The 22467-nt window shown below is 41.5% G+C and overlaps 1 protein-coding gene across 2 annotated transcripts; it reads right to left on the bottom strand.

Annotated features, from left to right (window-relative positions):
- Positions 1–13062: 13062 nt before the first annotated feature.
- On the bottom strand, positions 13063–18253 carry LOC105055167 (cycloartenol-C-24-methyltransferase 1). 2 transcript variants are annotated; one of them, XM_073252040.1, is made up of 13 exons: positions 18129–18253; positions 16734–16853; positions 16344–16401; positions 15441–15514; positions 15224–15308; positions 15074–15129; positions 14701–14755; positions 14546–14593; positions 14204–14287; positions 13899–14099; positions 13688–13813; positions 13508–13605; positions 13063–13392 (listed from the first exon to the last, which is right to left on the bottom strand). In XM_073252040.1, exons 1-13 carry the CDS (start codon positions 18236–18238, stop codon positions 13332–13334), a joined length of 1176 nt encoding a protein of 391 aa, XP_073108141.1. In that variant the 5' UTR covers positions 18239–18253; the 3' UTR covers positions 13063–13331. The 2 variants fall into 2 exon arrangements, with proteins under 2 accessions (XP_073108141.1, XP_073108142.1); XM_073252041.1 differs by adding an exon at positions 16134–16200 and having other exon boundaries at positions 16734–18162.
- Positions 18254–22467: the final 4214 nt, after the last annotated feature.

Consider the following 22467-nt stretch of genomic DNA (forward strand, 5'->3'; position numbering starts at 1 on the left):
CGGAGGAACAGACCTTCCGCAATCATGGAATTCGAAAAATCTGCGAATGTATTACCAATAGCTTTACCTTAAATAAAAGTTTCATATTTGTACATTTTTTCTTTTAGCATGAGCTTATAATGACAGGATGTAACTCCCTCATACAATCGAAATTAAGCGTGTTAGGAATAGAAGGAAAACCTCATCCTAACATGAACAAAGTCGAAGGCCTAGTTACTTAAAGATCGGATGGAGGGAGAGGCCCTTGCAACGGCCCTTATGTGCCCCCACAGCCTTGTTAGGAACAGGAGGAGAACCTCATCCTAACACGAGCAAAGTCGAAGGCCCGGTTACTTAAAGATCGGATGGGGGGAGAGGTCCTTGCAATGGCCCTTATGTACCCCCACAGCCTTGTTAGGAACAGGAGGAGAACCTTGTCCTAACACGAGCAAAGTCGAAGGCCCAGTTACTTAAAGACCGGATGGGGGGAGAGGCCCTTGCAACGGCCCTTATGTGCCCCCACAGCCTTGTTAGGAACAGGAGGAGAACCTCATCCTAACATGAGCAAAGTCGAATGCCCAATTACTTAAAGACCGGATGGGGGGAGAGACCCTTGCAGCGGCCCTTATGTGCCCCCATCGCCTTGTTAGGAACAGGAGGAGAACCTCATCCTAACATGAGCAAAGTCGAAGGTCTGATTATTTAAAGATCGGATAGGGGGAGAGGCCCTCGCAACGGTCCTTATGTGCCCCACAGCCTTGTTAGGAACAAGAGGAAGACCTCGTCCTAGCATGAGCTGAAATTGGCTACGTCGGGGACAGGAGGAGAACCTCACCCTAACACAAACAAAGATCTGATCGATCAGGATCGGATGAGGAGAAAAGCTTCCTCAGCGGCTCCTCTACATCCCCACAACCCCGCTAAGAGCAGAAAAAAATCCTCGCCTAAAGAAAAAACCCTCTCCCAAATAGAAAGAAAAAGGAAGATAAAAAGGGAAGGCGACGAACTACACCAGCGATAAGTGAAAAACAAACTGCGTCAAAGACACGAGAGACCTCATCTTAACGAGGAAGGATATTCCTATGAAAAATCCTCAGTCGCTAAGAGGGAACTCAACACAGGCCGAGGAGAAATAGATAAAAGAAGTTCGGTAAACGACAACTCAATACAGGAATGGACAAGGTAATGGAAATTTTTTTTTTCATTTCATTGGTGAAGTGTACATTACAAAGCCTTGAAGGCCAAAAAAGGAGAAACGATAAGAAAAGAAAAAGAATACATGGAAGGATGAAAGATAAAAAAAAGGGGCTCTAAGGAAGCTCAGCTTCTTCCGACTTCGAGCTCTCAGTTTCGGTCCTTATTAGGGATTGCCTTAAGTTTTCGACTTCTTCCTCCAGTTTCATCTTTCTCAGCAGTATCTCCCGGTACATCTGGTGGAACCGCCGGCTTTCGCCCTCCGACTCCCGAAGCCTCTTCCTCAGGACCTCGGACTCCGCCTCGGCATCTTTGACCGCCTGCTGCTCGTGGACCAGCTGAACCTTCAGCCGCTGCAGTTCGGCCTCCTCCCGCCCAAAGGCCACAAACAGTTCTGCCATGGTCCCCCTCAAGGAGCGAAGCTCGTCGGAGCCTTGTGCAGAGGCAGGCTGGACTCTCTCAGACAGCTGCCTTTGAAGGCGGGCAACTTCGTCGATTGCTGTCTGGAGCTTCCTTCGATAGTCCTCTACTTGTCTGCTCCAGCCGACTCGGTAGGCATTGTACTTCGCCTCGATGTCCTGCAGCTACTTTTGAAGGTCGGAGAACTTCTTCGACCAATCTTGGTCGCGGTCGGCCAAGATTGTGAGCCAAGATGAGCTCCCTTCCGACTGGCCGATCTTTTCTCGTGCAGCTGCCAGCTCAACTTCAAGAGAGTTGATCTTGGAAGTCTGGATCCAAGATCGGTCGCTGGCACATTTTCAGAGTTCCTCAAGCTCCGCCACGAAGTCGGCCTTCCTCCGGGTGTATTCCATGAAATTCTTCTTGTGGAGGTCTCGAAAGCGAGTAGCCTCCATAGTGACCTCTGAATGGCTCTCCCTTAATCGGTGAAGTTCATCTTCCAGCTTCTTGGATTTCTTCGTCAACTGACGAACTTTCCTTCGGAGGTCTCGAATCATCGACTTCAAAGGAATCCCCTGTGGCAGGAGAAGAGCTTCGGCAAGGCACTATCGTTGGAAGACAAGAGCGCCATGACTCAAATTAGTGCAAAAAGACAAAAAAGAAGGAAAAGAATGCAAAAGAAAAAAGGGGCTCTCTGTAAAGAAGAATCCGATTTCATTGATTAAATAATTTTCAAGTATAAGAGAACGAAGAAAAGTCACCACAAAGAAAAAATACAAAACTAAAGATTTCGGACCTCTGGGGCAGAAGTGAAGGGGCTCGGCGTCCCTGGAAGATCGATAGCGACGGCCGCAGCGGTCGACGAGGTCCCGACTGGAAGAAGACCGACGGCGACTTCGGAAGGTCCGGCTTCATCATCGAATGCCTCGTCCAGGAAGCCGAGATCCAGTTTGAAAAACTTTCTGACCACCTTCTCTTGGCATAGTTCGAAATCCTTGATGAAGGCGTCCTGGCCGAACTGGATCTGTAGATCCTCCATCTCGGAGGAGGCCTTGAACTCCTCCACTACTCGGGCCCCTGCCTCCGAGATCAGGGACAGGATCTGCGCTTTCAGCTCGAAAATCTGCACCTTCAGTTCGGAGACCTCGGCCTCAGTCTTCTTTCTCTCCTCCTCCAAGGCGGTTCTTAGATCGGACGAGGTTTGTCCCTCCTTTTTTAGTGCCTCCTGAAGACTTACGACCTCGGCGATCTTCTCCTCGAGGCGGACGGCCTCAGCCAAGCGACCTTCCTCCGCCCGAGCAGCTTCCCTCTTGGCGATCTTCACCGCCTCGACGTTGGCGACAAGCTGGTGTCCAATCTGCAAGAGAGGTCGGGGTCAATATAAAGGCTAAGGAGTAAATTAAGTAAAGAAGCAAGAAGGAGAAAAAAGTGAATTAACCTACTTCGAGAAAAGATCCCAGAGAGTCCCAGACCCGCAGCTCAGGATCCGCAAGGACGATCCTCTGGATGACCTCGGGCAGAATGCACCCTTCGACCCCTCTTTATTAAATCCCTGTTGTTGAAGGGATTTTCCCCAGGTCTTCCTCGGAGCCACGGCCCCTCGACGGTAGCCTTGCGGCTGCGGCTCTTGCGGGGGTGCCCCCTCGGGATGGGCCTCTGGAGCGGGATCCTCGATCGGGGGGCTCCTTGAAGGGGCTCGGGGGACTTCGGGTTCGACGTCGAAGGGACGTCGACGGCAACGGCCACCTGAGCAGGCACGACGAGCTTGTCCCTTTTGTCCTGGCCCTCTTCGCCGACCCGAAGTCGAGGCACCTTTTCTCTTGTGGGTCTTGAGACCCTGAGCTAACCTCCGAGCCACGCCTGCGTCCATGTCTGCAATAAAAGAATATCAGCACGGCTCAGAGATAGAACAAGAGAAAGAAGAAGCAGCAAAAATATATATATATATATATATAATGGTACTGGCAGGGTTAAGAGGACTCAGGCCGACGTTGAACAAGAGTTGTTCCTTCAGAAGTTCAGAGAGGAGGGGGGCTTGATAGGCATCGAGCTTTTTGGAGGCTTGGAGATCATCCCTTCCCAGGCTAGAAGCCCGACGGACAGAATCCCTCAGAGAGCCCAAAGGGGTCATCCGAGCTCCAAGGTCGGGTATCGGACATAGAAGAACCTCTCCTTCCAGTTGTAGATAGAAGAGGGGGTACCTTTCAGCAACCTCTTTCTACCGAACTGAGGAGAGAAGTGCCACCAGTCCTTTGCCGAGGGATGATGCTTGAAGGTGTAAAAATTTCTAAACAAAGAAAGAGTCGGCCGAACTTCAGCTAAACTACAAAGAGAAAGAAATCCTATAAAAAATCAAAAGGAGTTCGGCGCTACTGAGACTAAAAAAATGTTCAGAAAATGAAAGAGATCAACGATAAAAGGTGGCAGTGGAAGCCGAAGTCCGGCATGGAAGGCCTCCTGGTACAGACAGAAGTGGCTGGGAGGAGGGGCGCTAGCCCGGTCAGTTGGCCCGGGAAGCTCCAGCTCGTACTCCGGAGGAACTCCATACTGAATTGAGAGTTCATCCAGAGTCAAAGGGCTGGGGATGGTGTCCGGTGCAAAGACCAGACGAGGTTCGGTCCTAACTACGGGTTCATCTACGGTACAAGGACTTTGGGAAACTGGGGCTGACGAGCTCCTAGAACCGCTAGAAGAGGAGATATCGGAAGATATTTTGGATCAAATGGAAGCCACAAAAAATCCTGAAAAAAATCAAGAAAAATAGCAAACAAGCTCTCGAGGAAGCTAAATGAATGGAATACGAAGAAGAAAGAACAGAAAAATGGCAAGAAGTTTCGGAACTAACCTAGGTTGGTCCGAGAAGTGCAGGAAGATGACAAGAACGATGGAAGTCGACCCGGAGGATGCCTAAGGCTGAGAAGGATGCTAAAGGAAGCTGGAGCTCTCGGAGAAGAGGAGGAGACCGAGGGATTCTCTCAGGCAAAGTGAAACCCCTGAAGGAGGAGGACGTATTTAAATAGACCCCGGGATCCGACGCAATAATGAGTGCGGATCTTCTCTGACCGACCTACACTCGCCGCGTGTCCCACTCACCATGGCAGGCGGCTAAAAATGGCTGATAGCTGACAAAATCATTATTGCGCCGTACCTAGAGCCACGCCCCAGCGAGAAGTCCGAAAATTTTTTTTCAGATCGCTTTGATTTGAAAAGACTCCGGCACCAGCACGCCAAACGCCAAAATATCTGACAATCATCGAGTGCGAAAATCGAGGAGGGCAACTTTGACTGTGAGAATTTTTTGTACTTTCTTCATTCGAAATCCAAACTCGAAAGTAGGAGGACTGGTGTTGGGTATAAAATACCCCCAGCCGAAGTTTGTAAAAGACCGACCCTTCCAGGACTTTTCCGGCTTCCGACCTCGTGTGACGTCTTTCTGAACTCCCTCGACCATTCGGACTTCTCCGACAATGAGCTTCCCCATTCATCTATCGGGCCGCTCCAAAGGCTCTCTAGACTTCACTATCAGCCGACCTTCTACAGTGATCAACTATTCTCCGAATCCCTTCCAGACTCCTTCCGACCGTGGACGACCCTATTCCGAACTTCTTTCGAACTTCATCAATATCCGAGCTTCTCCGACGATGAGATTTCTATAGTAACCAGACTCCATCCAAGTTTCTACGATGGTCGACCGCCTTTCGGATTCTACCCGAGCTCCTGCGAGAGTCGAACTTCTACAGCAAGCAATCTACTCCGAACTCCTACTGCAGGCGGTCTACTTCAGATATCTACTCCGGATCCCAGACGAGCTTCTACAACGGGACAGGCTCCACCGGCCAGGTTACTACTCCGAGCTTCCACGACAACCGATCTTCGATCGAGCTTCTACAATAAGCGGCCTCCTTTCAGCCTTCTGCAAGAATCGAGCTCCGTCCGAACTTCCATAATGGATGGATTCCGGACGAGCTTCTACAACAGACGAGCTCCAGTAGCTGGATTTCTACAATAGCCGATCACCTCTGGTGTCTGTCGAACCTCCTCAGCCATCAATCTTCAATAGCGTCAGCCGGACTTCAACAATGCCATCCAGACTTCCACAAGATCCCCTGACTCCTCCAGCGGACGAACCTCTCCTACGCCATTCGAAGTCCACCTCCGGCCGATCCTCTGTCAGATTCTTCATGAAACCGAACTTCTCCAACAGAAAGTCTCCATCCGAGCTTCTACAGCAGATGGTTCCCGCCTGTAGCATCAGTGCTCTGGGCACCCAACAATAGTAGACCCGTCACAACCTCAGATGTTTTCGAGCTTCTTCCAGATCGACGAGATAGAGAGCCATTCCGCTCCATCGGACATCCCAACCGAGCTTCAGCCGACAGATCCGAACTCTCTGGCAAGTCACGATAACGACCACTACCCTACTCCACTCTCTGCAACGGATTTCGCATGGCTCCACCACTCTCTAGCAAGTCACAACAATGGACACCACTCCACTCTTCGTAACAAACTCCACGTGGCTCTGAACGGCCCACTACCAGGCGGTTACAAACGTTGCTGTGAATCAGTTACGCTCTCAGTCTATAAAAAGGGACCTCCAGATACGTTCTTCTCTAAGCTCTAAACTCTATCTCAAAATTCTGCTAAAATTTCCACTCGAGCACTCCATTTCTGTTGAAGCAGAGTACTGACTTGAGCGTCAGAGGATCTTGCCGGAGCACCCCCAACTCTGGTTTAGACTTCCCTTGCAGGTCCCGACGGCGGCCGCGGTCATCTCAACTCCAGCTTCTCCGACTTCGGCGAAATTCTACACCAACAATGCCCATTAGGGAATGGTGCGAGTCATGACTGATCGAGTTGGACATCATATGCCGCAGCTGTGCCCCTATGACGCTCTTCGATTGGCGTCACATTATGCCGGCTCAAAGGGAGGTCTTCTATAGCCACTTATAGATAAAATAATATTTAGTAAAATATTTAATTAGTACTATATTTTTATAATATTTATTATTGGTGGGCTATATTTGATATTATCGATTGAGCACAATTACGTATAGTAAGCTGTGGATGATCATTTATGCTCGTGTTTCAAAGATTACCACCATCGTATTTATCGCCACTGATATGCTGTAGTGCAAGACTAGGGGGCGGAGGTAGCACGGCAGTGGCCATATGACAGCATCAGTATTGAAGATTGAGCTGTCATATGCCGTAGGTATGAAGATCCGGTATATCAGGTTAAGCATCCAATTTTTTTTAGAATTTAATAATTGAATCATTTATTCTTAAATTTAGTTAGTTATTTACTATTTTGACTGTTAACTATACAGGATCGATGTGCTTGAAATGCCATCAATCGAACGAGATAGACTGTCATGCACTATGGGGGTTCGAGGCCGTTCGCTCGCCATATAAAGCAGATGATAAGTAATTTTTATTTAGCATATTTTAACTCTTTAACTATTTAAAATTTTTTTATTAATTATTTTCAAATTATAGAAAGATGTAGAGAATGACAAGCTTTCTAGTAGGATCGAGATCTACTAGCAGATCCACTAGCGATGGTCAGAGGAGTGGACGGCGGAGAGCCAGGAGTTTTATGTAAGTTTTTTCAATTATTTTTTTCATTGATATTTTGATTTTTAGTACCAACTTAGAATAGCTATAATTTTAATTTTCAGAATCGTGTAATGGAGATTAGATCCCAGCCTATCCCTATGGGCTCGACCGCATCCACAGATAATGCATGAGATCTATGATCAGATGCTTGGTATGAGATCCTCTTATGTTAGGAGGCTAGGATATGGGATTAGTGCTCCCCCATCCTCACACTCATCCAGGACTGACGTCCATGTTGCTTGTGATATCCGATTGATGGAAATACAGAGACAGGCTGCTGAGGATCGACAGCAGACCAATGAGGATCGACAGCGGATAAGGCAGATGATCGAGTAGATGGCACAAATGGAGCAGATGATGGAGCTAATGAGGCAGTAGCAGGTCGGTCCGAGCTCCTCCATTCGTTCTTCTTCTCCAGATGCTGATGCTTGACAGCGAGCGGCTTATTTTTATATTTTTTTATTTTTATTTTGGATCTCTTATAATTATTAAATTTATTTTTTTTATAATTATATTTTAATATAATAAAATTATTAAATTTATTTATAAGTTTATTATGTAAATTTTTTATTTTTATTTTATATATTATAAATATATAACATTAAAAATATAAATCAAAAAATATATATATTTATAAATTATTTTTTTTAAAAATATTATATTTTAATTAACGATGGAATTATTTATGATAAAAAATGCGTCGCAAATAACATTATTTGCGAGGAAACTATTCTGTCGTAAATAATTAATTTTTTAAATTTTAATTTTTTTTTAAAATTATTTGTGATGGAATATTATAGTCGCAAATAATTTTTTTGGCAACATAACTATTTATGATGAAATTTTGTGCTGCAAAAAAGTAATTTATTTATTTATTAAAATATATTAAATTTATTTATTAAATTATTGGTGACAGAAAATTTTTATCGTAAATAATTTTATTTATGATGAAAATACATTATTTGCAATGAAATTTTTTTCATCACAAATAATTTTAAAAATAAAAAAAAATTACGATGTAAATATTTTGTTGCAAAAAAATAATTTTTAGCGATAAAAATTTTGTTTCCGTCGTAAAATATTATCTGTGACTGTATTTTTAGCAGGACAGTATGATAGGCAAAATTTTCATCGCATATACTTATTTGTGACAGAAATTTAGTATTTGCGATGTTTTTTGCATCGCAAATACACTTTTCTGTTGTTGTGATATCTATTATTGATCCCCATATCCAATGTTACATGTGATGAGCCACCGAGCCATGCTGATCTTTTTGACCTCCCTTCCTTCTGACCTCCGCCGTATTCGAGAAGATTGATAGAAACTCTAATATAATTCCATCAAATCACGTCACCGCTGGGAGCAGCTGGCTATCGGTCAGATAAGATAGCTACAACTGCTCAATATCGAGATATCAAGCCGAAAATCTCAAGATAGCGCATCTAAAGAAGTCGGAACAATCTCCAATTCTTCTTTCTCACGATTCTCACCCTTACAAATAGAGGTAATCAAAGATCCACAAGGTATGTAATTCTCTCGCATGCTCTTTTTCATCTGTTTCAGATTTCTGATTTAAGTATCAGAAAATCTTTACTGAAACCACTCATGGTCAAGAACTTATTTTTGTAAGTCTAATTGCCATCATCTCTGTCGGGCATCGTTTTATTCTAGCAACCCTGTCAAGCCAAAAATCAACGGCGACAAGTCTCTTCTACTTATCCTCTATATTCTGTACCACACCTATCCTGACTCTGCTGTACAGAACTCTTATTCTTTTTCTTATCAATAAATGACAAGGGGCTGCGCCCCCTTGCAGCCTCCTCCTTTGATCCCCCCCCAAAAAAAAGAAAAGGTTCCCACGGCTCATTGCAGGCCTCCCTTCTTTCCTCTTGCACGTGCCAAGATGACGATAAGAGAAGCATTCTTCTGAGGGCTAAGAAGCGAAAAATCCTCGGATTGCATGGAGACAATCTCCCTGCGTAAGACATTCTCTTTCTGAACTCTTTGACTACGGCTGAAGTTAAAAGTTTCGGGAAGGAAATGCGGCCTCCCATTCCAAGGCAATGCGGAGGCTGTTGCATCAAGACTCAAAGGCCTGGAACTCCGTCGATGCAACATGGCAAGTGTGGCTGTTGTGGAGTGATCGCCATCCCGTGCTTGGCACCCTGGCAGAGAAGGGTTTTGGTTAGTCATTTTGTGCATGTTTTGCTGCCTGAATGTGGTCCATTTTGATGCTTGGGTGTTTCTTTTTGGTTGGGGTGGTTTCTTGTATTTCAGAAAAATCATTTATGGACAGTTATTGTACTACTATCGAAGTTCTTTGTTTCAGCCTAGTGTTCTCTTCAACCCTGTGGCTTCCCGTTCACTGTTACCAGAAGAAGGCTCTAGCCGTTTCTCCTGCCTATGTGGATATAGAAGTTGTTTCTTTTTTTATATATCGCTGGTTTCTCAACCTAAGGATACTTCAGCCGATACATTCATCTTTCGTATCATGGGCTCCCCCTCAGCGGAGCTTCTCAAAATCTTGTGGCGATTAATTCAAATCTTGATGATGGCCATTTTAACTTGGAACATCAAAGGTTTAGGGAGGGCGAGGAAGCTTCACGAGACGCCATGTTTCAATCCAAAGGCAAAGTCATCTGTATTCAGGAAGCTTAGCGAGATGCCATGTTTCTTCTTCATGCTTTTGAGCTTCTGACTAGATCAAAAATTAATTTTCAGAAGACCTTGATGGCCTGCGTGGGCTTTAGAGGAGAAAAACGTAACTGATTTGCTAGACTAATGGATTGCTCATTGACAAACTTCTCGATTGTTGGTGGATGTCTGGTCAGAATACTATTTTTCAGGACCTTTTCGATACTGCGCATCGCAGCAGGAAGAAAGAAGAAATAAAACAGAAACAATCAAATACGTGGATCAGCCAAAACAATGTTTGCCTCTATGGGGCATGCAAGCTTCACTATAAGAAAAGAGAAAAAGTTACAAGAGGATATCACATCCTCAATCCTGATACATCGAATCTCTTCCTCATAGGAAACTCTCCCTCACAAAAGCTCTCTTTCTAGAAAGACCCCCTGAATCTCTGAAGTGATCACTGTCCGCTATCCAATAGTCTGCTTGAAGCCCCTACTGCTCCTATTGGCGCCTCGCTTCTGTTCTCTGAGTTCTCTACCAAACAAAGTCGCACGCACACCCCCTATTCCATGAACAGGGCCTTTTAAAGACTTAAATCGGTAAAAGAATAGGACACAGACTCCTTTCAGCACCCAAAACACTTCCCTAAACCCTCGGATCTTGACCGGTAGCGCCCCAGGCCGTCTGATCACGATGTGGTCCACGAAATAACCCGTAGACCGTGAGAAATGAGTAGGAAACGCCATTCTACCCACGGTGAACTACGAGAAACTGAGGAAAATGCCCACTCGATTCACGCAGATCCCCGATGGACCGCCGGTCCACGCCTACGTGTGGACCGTGTGAAGAGAAATGCACGGACCGAGCCCGCGTGAGCTAGCATGGGCCTAGGCCGCGCTCGTGCCTGAGCTAATGGACCTGGGCCATGCTCTGCACGCACAGGCGCCCGCATGTTTGCGAGCTGGGCCACGCGTTCGTGGCCTGGTCGCGCGCTGCCGCACGTGACCACGCCACTACTGCCTCCGCCGGCCCACCACCGGCCGCCGCCGGCCTCCGTCGCTCCGAATTTCATGCTATCTTCAATTGAGCATATCTCTTTCATTCGGACTCCTTTTGAGGTGATTTTGCGCTCGTTGAACTTCGTTCGTCGTCGCGGACCTTGCTGTGAGCTCAATGTGAACTGAATGTCAAAACGTCAAATCTTAACACCGATCAACTACCTCAGCTTTCCTCTTAACTATAAGAAACTAAGATCAGCTGACTGAAATTTCTTGGTGGAAAATACCGATAAAAGATTAGGTTCACAGAAATGCAAACGGCTCAGCATAGGGGGTCAACTAGCACTTGTTAATTCCGTCCTTGGCTCGATTCTGGTGTACCGGATGTCATCGATGTTGTTACCAATTAAAGTGATCAATAAAATAGATAAGAGAAGAAGACAATAATTCCTATGGCCGGGCACAAAACATACATGGGAGGTCATTATTTAGTCAAAGGAAAGAAAGTCTGTATAGGACTCTGATATTTGCGTAGGAGCTGGTTGTGGATCTTCTCTTGATCTCGTACGTGTCACCTTGCTGCTACTTCCTTATACCTTATCCGGCTACTTTCTTGTAAGAAAGTAGCACCCACATTGTGGTAGCGTGATCAATGGCACCTTCTCTGTCATTGAAGTGGCAGCAAGGTGACTTTCCGAGAGTTTTCGAGAGTTAGGCCCGAAAGATCAAAGCTACAGGCCTAGAAAAACCATGTGTGGGCTCTACATCAACAGCAGATTTGGACTTAATTACGAGGCACGTTCCTCTTATCCAGCGAGGGCTCCCCTGATACAGAAAGATTGCTGTGCGTCGGCTGCTTTGGTCCTTGCGGTTAACCTACTGCAACAAGGAAAGACCCTCTCTTTTAATGCTATCCTTGAACAGAGCGAAACCTAAAAATGATCCTCCAAATAGAATCTGCATCTTATGCATGCAATGGAAGGCCAAAGAGGTCCAAATGTATCCCGATCTGCAGATTATACAGCACAGTTTCATCTCTGTACGACCATAATTTTACAAAAAATCTGAAAAATTGGTCCCTCCCAGATCCTTGATGAAAGGCATCGAGCGAGAGGGAGGAACAGAAAAATTTTGAAGCCTATAGGAATCAAATCCGAATCATATCTAAGCTGGAACCTCCTTGGTGCCAGGGATATGCGATAAGGACCTGGAGCTTAGACCCCGCTTCTAGAAGTGGTGACACTCCGAACGTTGCTCTGGACAGGTCCTGATAGTGCTAAACTTGATGCTCTTGAGTAGGCAAGAACACCGAAGGTTGATTTAGGACGACCTAGGAAGTATACTTCATCCCCACCATTCACACTCCTTTTTTTTTATTTTTGGTAAGACATTCGCTTTATACAACTCTAGTATAAGTACAATTTCAAAAATTAAAAAAGAGAATGTCCGGAAAGTACATCGGTAAAAAAAAAATATCATTTCAAACCCCATCAGGATGCTGAGCAACAAACGAGGCCACCCATCCATACTCCTCTTTGAATAGTAGATTCTGGAGGAATGGCCCACATCTTTGCAAATGAAGCAAACCAAGCTACTACGGCACTCCCGCCTATGGTGGCCCAAGTCTATAGAGCGAAAATAGTCCCCTTTTTGAGTGGAAAGTCCCTCTTTCTCTAGGAAGTAAGGAATGGAATGGACCTACGTACATCCTATGCCGACGCCGAGCTCTTAAAGATCGATGATCAATGCCCGGAGTTAAAACCAAAATGAAGAATGGTACCCTAGTTGTTGGCGTTAGTTGGCTTAATAAATATATCATTCCATGCTCTCTTTAAGAATCTCTAGGGCAAAGAAGAAGTGGAGTCAATAGCAAGCTATTTGCCCTTGTCAGAGCTAGAGAACTTCCGATGGACCTGTCATATTCACTCCCTCTTGATAATCAACTCTAGATGGGCCACGATGAAGATGAGGTACATTAAAGCCATTAAAACCAGACAAGAATCCTCACCTACCCAGAGGGACAACATTGGCTCTAGTTAATGTCAGAGAATGAGGATGATGAATGGTCCTTTTATGATCCAAATCCCTATTTCTAGCACCTTGGCCGCATCTTCAATCTCTCCTGCTAGCAACAATCGTCACCCATCTGTCTCTCCCTTGCTCTAGCGGCCCTCTAGTCATTTGCCTTCAAATATATACACAACTTCAAATCTGTATATACAAAGGTATACACGCAAAATATCTAAAAATTTGTAACGTGGTCCAACTTTAATTTAGGTTTTCAGCACATTTATGCTTTGTGGATAACAATTACAAAGGTCACATGCTAATGGAATCAAAGAGATACTTTCGTAAGGAGGAAGCTGACATAATGTTCGGCCACAACTGAAGTACATATATACGGATACAAATACATACATATATAATCATAACCAATCCCCGCTAATCATCAAGCTAAGCCACGGCTGACAAACCTTTGAAAGACAACAACTGGTTTTGCCTCTTGCTCCTCAAGAGTTTGAAAGAGGCTTCCGAGCAAGGAAGAAGTACATCGGTGTAAAAATCTCATCCCTGCATCAATTAGCGACGTTACCTCATTTGAAACTGTCATGCAAACATTACTACATATGAAGATTGGGAGCATCCAGAAATTATAATAATTCGTGAACTCAAAATATTTACTCACCTTCCACCTTCCACAAGTGCGTCACCATCCTTTTCTAGGAATGAATGAACTTTTGAACTGCCTGCCGGAGCAAGTCCGACAAATTCTAGCATACTAACCTATAAAACACAAGATGCAAATGGAAGAAAGCAGCAGGAAAAAGCAGAAACAAGAAATGAAAACAGTAACGATCTAATTTACCACAGATCTAGTAATGCAACGTCCAATGGCTATTGATCGGAAGTTATTTATGGCGAGTTTGAACGCATCGAAGGGCAAATACCATGGCACTTCGGAATCTAAGCTACGATCTCTCTCCCACACAACCTGTAAGATTTCATTTGTAAATGGTCTCAAATAGGTCTATATAGAGAAAGCATTAAGGACCAGTACATTATGTGTGACATCTTACCTCAAACCCAGCAAGCTTTAAGGCTTCAAGACATTGGCTTGTAGTTCTTATATCTAGGAGACCAGAACCAAGTTCAATATCAGCCTTAATTTTCTGATGCTTTTCATTCCTGGGATCAAAGTGATCAGTCAAGCACAACTCATAGGCCGCAAAACACTGACCAGGCTTAAGTACTCTGCAAATCTCCTTATAGCAGGCAACCTATACCAACCATAAAGGCATTAGAAGTATTTGGAAATAGTGTGATATGCAAACTAAAATAAACCATAACAAATGTTTAGACAAGCATTTGCATTGGAGTATACCAGGTCTGTTGCATAGGATGTTGCTTCTATTGCATATATACCATCAAAAGTATTATCAGGGAATGGCATATCCATGAAGTTACCCTGTTGATATGATAAACAAACATTAGGCATGAAGATTAGCTAGAACATTAACCAAAATATTAAGGTTCTCTTGAGCACTGGTTTTGTCTGTGTATGTTAACAACAAAAGCATATCTTTAAATTAGAGGGAATAGAAATAGCATAAATTCAGTGAGATAAAATGGTTGTGCATAAATAGACAGATATATAGTGGAAAACAACTGCAGAAATATGAAAAATATTGACAGTCAAAGAGAGGAGAGAACGGGCGAAGAGTACCTTAACTAGTTTGCAAGATTCACTAAATCCTGCTAACCGGTTGAGCTCCTGTGGGGTAAACATTGTTAGCATGCATTACTATCAAATTTCAAATGGACATTGATGTTAACAAAGACATACTGATACTAATAATATTTTTAAAAAATTGTAACAACCTTGGCTCTTGATATTTGGTACTCATTGTTGTTCAAACCGGTAATGGATGTTAAGCTGCAATAGTTAAATTCAAAATGTTAGCTCATCTAATCTCATCAATGTGTCTTGGTGTAACAATGCAGAACTTCATGCAAAAAAAACTAGTTAAAAAGTGTTATTTGGATTTCTTGACATTATACAAGCATTTAAGATCATTTCAGTGAATAATTAATGTGGAACGGACCTCACACTTAGTATGGTATAATCTTAAAACCTTCACCAATTTTGGAAGCGATAATTATTTCTCTGTGTAACTTTAGAATAGAATGCAGACTAATAAGAGGGAAGATTACCTAAATATAGACTAGCAAGAGGAGGGGGTGTGAAGGTTACCTAAATCTAGCTATTTCCCGTAGTGGTCCACCAATCCCGCAACCCACATCGAGCACCTGCATTTACAAATATAGAAGTGCATGTTACCTATAAAGCACTTGGCTACTAAGAGGCGTCGTGTAAGTTATAAAATGGAAAGACTACTAAAACCTTCATTCCCCTTTTCAAGCCTAGTTGCAGGGCAAGAAAATGCTCATGCCGCTTGATGCTTTCTCGAAATGTCTCCCCTTTACATCTTCATAAACATTAATTATTATAATGATTACTAACATAGAGTTATCATGAAAGATGAATAAACATAGTATAGGAATTTCTTTTGAAAGACGAATATAGTAAATTCAGAGTAATGAAAGTACGAGGTGCTAACCTGCTTGCAAAGTGAAAGGATTCGCCCCAGGTATATTCCACGTATCTGGTTACAAGATCATAGTACTTGTTTACCTGAAATGCATCGTATAAATACCAAAAGCGTTTACAATTGCGCTTCGAGGATTTGGACGAAGCCACAATTACTGTTTCATTTAAGGTTTGAAGCCACGATGATGTTTTAAAATCCCTTCATTGGATTACCAGAAACAAAAAAAAAAAGCTTCTTTATTAAAATACAGATCCCCTCACAAGACAAACAAGCGTCATCTGATCACTAGTGTATACTTTATTCATAATTAAAACAGTTTATAAATCAGAAGTGCTAACTACATAGTCTTTTACAAGTAACCAATTTTGGAATTTTAAAGAAAACCTATGGTTGCATTTGTGATGGCTGTCACTTTAGAAGAGAGAAAAATAAAAAAGCAAGAAATATGGTTCCCATGTTTTAACATTTTTGACAACCCAAACTTGTTTGATAGTCAATCTTTTTTGAAAAAAATGAAAAAAAAAAAAAAGTAACCCTGGAAAAAGAGCAAGTCTTGTTAAAATATTCAAGTCGAAGGGATCCCATAAATGGACCAAACTTATCCCTTCAATTGATGTCAGAAGCGGACGTTTGCAGCTCAACTATCTTAGGATACAACAGTAAATATCCAAGCGATATCCTAGAGTATGTATGCCTTCTAACCTTCTCTTCCCCGAAATAGCCAGCAAGCCAACATTCCTCTGATTCTGTGACCATATGACGCTCTAACCTATGGGATCACATTTTTAAATGTCCACACTGGCAGTGAGTTTAATATTTACCAAATCCCCAAAAGTGAATTTAATTATTGCTCTATTAAAATTACCATCCAACAAATAGATAAAGAATAGATAAATAACTAAATTCTCTCACCATGTCAGCGGCGTTGGCCTTTCTCGTCCCCTCATTCCCCCCATGATACTTCTTGTACCTATAGAAATGGTCATCGCATACACAATTTGTAAGTAATTGCGCTCAAAAAGAACTACTTTGGAAATAAATTGCCCTCATTACCAATTTTCATATCATGAGAAGTTCCAAAATTCACCTCTTCTATGGATTTATACTTTTCATAAAATATAAAAAATAATTTTGTATGAAAAGAACTTTTTACATTCTCTTTTCTCTTAAAACTTCAATCAAATAAATGCTATCATCTGCTTCCCAAAAATTATCACTTCTTCTTCTAATTTTCACGAACCAAACAAGTCCACGAAGTAAGAGGCATTATAGAAAAAAACTGTAGCAAGGTGAGAAATTTACTGCTCCATTGTCGATTTGATTCTTGCCTTTTCTAGCCTTCCTCCCGCATTCGCAACAGAACTTAAAGCTCCTGAATCCGACATTTTTTTCGCTGTAGCTCCAGTGACGCTGAAGGATTGCCTGCTTCAAACAAAAAAAAAAAGAAAAAAAAGAAAAAAAGAGAGGCCTGAAAAGGAAAATTGATCTACTTTCCCAAAGTTTGAAGACACGCGGAGAAAGAAATACAAATTGTTTGTTTCTAAATAAAAATATTTATATAAAAAATATGTATAAAAAATTTATATTTCAAAATGATTCCCGTGATCATGATTACAATGAAATTTTACTTCACTTTCTCTCAGTTATATCACGAACTCCTGCGCCACAGAAATGACTTTTGACTTGACGCTAGGTTAGGTCGGGTATAGATCGGGATTGCATGTGTTGTTATCTTAAGACTAAGATAGAACCTGACCGACCCGTTGTTACTCTTCTATGTATTAGTGGTTGCAAATAGAAATAAAAGGGGATTGATTATGTAAATACATCCTTTTGAATAATTTATCTTTTAGAATATTTTTTATATAAAAAATAAAAACTGTATATACATGCAAGTGTGTGCACACATATGTATATATGTGTATATAAATATATATGTATGCATGCATATACGATGAAAATAATAGGAGAATTTAAACAAAAATGCATTAATACTTGCAAAAATTAAAAAAAAAAAAGATGATGTGACACATGAAGTTAAAGATCGTTAGCTCCGCTCTCTCCTCTCCCACACCTAATCTCTAACCTTTTCTTCTCTCAAACGACATCCATCAATGGTTATGTGGATTCATGGTGAAAGGTGGATGCACTGAGAGTCGTATAGATTGGACCAACTTAAGCACAATCGGATTTGCCTCCTGATCTGATGGATGGAGCCTACTTCATCTCTCTCTCTCTCTCTCTATGTGTGTATATATATAGGATGCTACACCAGTCCCTGAACTGGGTGGTGAGTAAGTGGTATCTGTAATAGTATTACTCGGAATCAAAACCAAGTGAAGAACATATTCGGTGAGAAAAAGTTAAAAAGGACATAAAAAAAAGGAAGGTGAAATCAAGGAGACTTCTTTTGTTTTCGGCACCCAATCCTATGATTCCGTGGAGATCACGTTCACTTAATTCTTCCTCAAAACGGAAAAGGAAAAAAGACACAACAAAACAAGAATAACGTCGACAAAAACGTATCTCATATTCCATCTAAATCTGATCTGAAAAACAAAAATACCAGTAAAATATTGAAGTAAAGAAGACTAAACTTTCATTAAGAACTAAAGAATTAAAAATAAACAAAAAAAGGCGACTAAAAAGATAGGATTAGCATCGGCTTGGAGGGAATGGGAGAAGAGAAGGCCTTACAAAGAGCACGAAATGAATGTTATCCCCGGGGACGATTTAGGAGAGGCTATGCAAAGGAATGAGCGAGGCTTACAGGCTCTATTTATAGAGAGAGGCTGGGGTTTGGACATGGAGGGACTTGTACGTAATTATACTTGTATGGAGAGAAAGAGGCCTCCTCTGTTCGACTACATGCATTGACTCTTTTATTTGAGTTCTTACTCCAGTAATTATTCTTTACAAGCTCATAAAAATTCTGAGATCGGCTGCATCCAATATAATATAGAGAAAAAAAAATTCAAATCAATCTAGAAATTTATAGATAATATTTTCAAATTTTTATCAGATTCATGGATAAACCATGCTCTGGGCTGCCATATCAGCCCGGCACCATCCAACTCGAATCCTGCAGGTGATTAATTTCTTTGTTTTTTTTTTTCTTTCCAGGCTAGCTAGCAATGTGGGTTTGATGGTAAATGGCAGAAGAAGTTATTAGATAAAATTATTCTATCAGGTAAGATATAGGTAAAGCCAACGAAAAGCTCCGTAACATTTGGTTTTTAACTAATTGCAAACCATGATTAACCATGGTTTAATAGGAAATTATTATCGGCTCTGAAAGTAAGCACACCTACTTGCGTGCCCACACTTAAAGCTCGCTACCTACTCACCCCTCCGTATCGTCCCCACAATACGTGTCATGGACCCCACCCTTCACCTCTTTGGTAGTGATTTTTCTGCCTACGGTGGCCTCCGCTATCACGGTGAACTTCACCTCTTCATACTCACAACCAACGGTGGCCCCACTACCATAGTGGACCCTATCTCTTCACCTCTTCGCACTCACAATCAACAGCTATTTTTTTTCGAAGAGGTAGGGTCCGTGGCACATGTGGTGGGAGGGATATGGCGGGGTGAGTGGATAGCAGGCTCCAAAAGATGGATGTGTGAGTGAGTGTGCTTGCTTTCAGAGCCGATAATGGTTCTTAATAAATTGTAGTTTATCATAATTAGCAATTAATAAAAAAATAGTTATAGAGTTATTATAAAAAAATTAATATTTAGCGATAGCTAGTAGCGATAATAATTTTATCATCGTTAATAATAATTTTTATCGAACACCAATAATGATAAAAAAATAAAACATCATAAAAAAAATTATTTATTAAACTTATTAGCGACGACGAAATAATATAAGTGATGGCCAAGAAATCTTCATCCCTGCTCTCGGTTTTGACTTCCCCACTAAAACCCCCATTTTCTCCTTTTAATTTTTCTCGCCTTCAGTTTTTATCTCCTCCACCGACGACTGATCGAATCCTCCGACCCTCTCTCTCTCTCTCTCTCTCGATTCTCCTGCTTATATTGCATCGCTGAAGCCTGCAGCCACCTCAGCCCGACCTCCACTGCCCCTCCTCCTTTCTCCCCTCTCACCCCTCATCGTCGCTCCCACGGCTCTACCGCCCCCGCCCCCGCCGCTCCCCGTGTACTCCAAAGGGCTCTGTCGGCTGTCGATCATTGTGGTGCATGATCTGATTTTGGATGTACACCAAAATAGGTGAATCCTTTTCTGACTCCCCTGGCACTGTCTTTTTTTTTTCTTTTATTTTCTTTGGACAAATGGTGCGTTGTTTTTTTTCTGCCTTTGATCCCGAGTCGTTTGGAAGGTTTTCGAGCCCTCCCGAACCCTTGCAGACGTTACATCCTCTCTACTCTCCTTGCCGTCACCGCTTTGCTCTCCGCCTCCTCTGCCGGCATCTACTGTAGCCTTCATCTCCATCGTTACCGACGTCAGTCTTACCCTCATCTCCCTCAGGGGCTTTCTTTTCCACATTCCTGTCTTTTTTTTTTTTGTTTCAGACCTCTCTCGAACCTTCTCGAAGCTTCCTACCTCTCGCGCACCCCCCCTTTTTTCCCATCACCTCCCACCCGGCCCCTTCCTGCCACCCCAACCTGCAGATCCACCGCCCCTCGTCCTCATCACAGCTGCTCCTTTCTCCTTTAGAAAATAATTGTAAAATAAATTTTAAAATTTTTAATTATTATTTTTTGAAAAATAAAAATTATTAACGATGGCTAATAATTTTTTTAAAATATTAATTAAAAAAATTTAAAAAATTATTAGCGATGGTAAGTCGTCGCTAATTATCTTTATTAGCAACGGCTAAATTACCGTCGCTAATAAGAATAATTAGCAATGAGATTATTTTCGTCGGCTTTTTAGCGATGGGTGCCGTCGCTAATACTATTAATAATGATAATAGCAGCAGTATTTAATTATTACTAATATCTTTTTTATAATAAATTTTTATTAATTTTATCTATATCCTACATATAATAATTTTATCTAATAATTCCTCTTTTTGTGAGAGATCAGATTGCAACGAGAAATTAATTCCCAACCCCTGTGTTCCATATGGTTGTTATGTTAATTAATTTGGGATCTAATAATGCCAGTCAACATAGTTGTTCCCTATTGATGCATAGATGTTAATTAATGCCGGTCAATATGATATTATTTTGACAAATGCATACACTGTAGATGCATAGATCTAGGTGGAATTAACATGCACGGTTTCAGCTTTGCTCAAATAAAATGGACACATTGGCCAGTAAATCTTGTTGATCCTTTCTTCCATTTTAAACCAATCAAGACTAGCGAGTAGGACTGTTTTTAGGTCCGCAGCCGAGTTAGGTTGGATCTGGGATGCGTACAACCCCAATTCAGTCCATATTTTCATTGGATCAAAAAAAAAAAAAAATCAAAACTAAATTTCGTTCAAGTTGGTTTGCATTAATTAGTTTGGTTTTAATACTGATTTTATTAATCCATCAAATATTTTGGATCAAATCAGGTCAGAAATAATTAAAATACCAAACATGATAAACGTATATAAATTACTTACCTAATTATATTATAAACATATTATGCAACTAAATAATAACAAAGAAAATCTAAATATTATCAAAAATATATTCTACACAAAATTTAATTAATAACTACATATCTTCATGATGTAGGCTAAAGGTTGAACCATATAAAATTTTGTGTCCTATTTTTTTGCATGTAATTGTTTGCTGTTATTTCAGATTTTATATTTATTAATAGGTAATCTTGCAACAGGCACTAGTCCTAATATTTTGGGCATCCTTTTCTATGATATGGTTAAAATTAACTTTGACGGTTCTGAGAGAAAAGGTGACAGTCTTATCATACGTGATCATTTAGGTCATGTTCTTCATACTGGTTACATTCAAGGATGTGTTTACATTACACCTATGCATGAAGCTGGACAAAGCAGCGTGAGAGAGTCTAATCACTGCTAATTCATGGTGGGAAGGTGACTACACGACTCTTGTGCACTCGATCAATAGTCTTCCTTCACTTGATCTTGGCCCCACCCTCTGCTACGTGACATCTCCTCGGTGCAAAGCCTCTCCAACTGTTTGCAGAGGCTCCAACATCTTCACCTTTTCGCTTTAATACTATGATACAGTGGGAAGAATAGGAAAATGCCTTTATCTTCACTAACACCATCAATAAAAAATTTAAAAAAAAAAGAAAAAAAAAAACAAAAAGAAAAAAAGGACACCAGGATACCCCCCGAATTCAATGTTTGCAGAGGGATGGGCTATTAGTATTCTGTTAAGTGTTACATGTTACTACAAAGATAGGGATCAGATGCCTAATCATTGAGTCGGATTCTTTCCCCTTGGTTCATATTTTTGATGGAAGGGGCAGAATTCGTTGGAAGATTTGGCCACTGGTGCCTTTTGTCTTCTTTATAGGATGGAAGGGCATATGATTTCTCTCCAATTGCTTCATTCCTTATTGAAGCAAATAAAGTTCCAGATCATTTTACATGCATGGCCAGGATGGAGTGGTGCAATGTTAATTGATCTCTAATTTTCCTACCGAAGTCCAGTGTCTGGCTGTACGAGCATTGCATCATTGACCTATGGTGTATAATCGACTATTCAATAATAATAAAAAAAAAAAAGAAAAATGAAGGGTGCTATATGGGTCTCTAATTGCATATTTAGGTACTTGATCGGGAACCGCATTCCTTCGATGCTATCTTGTTATCATGTTTATTATAATTATAAAATGTGTATTCATGGGCCGAAACAATTTTAAATTAGTTATGATATTTGCATATTCATTTTTAAGTAAACAAATAAAATGATTTTCCTTTTGATAGGTTAGGGAAAAATATTCATTTATTATTTCAGATATTTTAAGACCTTACAATTTATAGTAGGTAAAATGATAAATAAGTTTATCATATTTTTGCTTTATATAAAACTTTTCTTTCAATTATTATATGATTAAACTATGATATTTGGATATTCATTTTTA

The sequence above is a fragment of the Elaeis guineensis genome, chromosome 2, assembly GCF_000442705.2.
Source record: "Elaeis guineensis isolate ETL-2024a chromosome 2, EG11, whole genome shotgun sequence".
Taxonomy (NCBI): Eukaryota; Viridiplantae; Streptophyta; class Magnoliopsida; order Arecales; family Arecaceae; genus Elaeis; species Elaeis guineensis.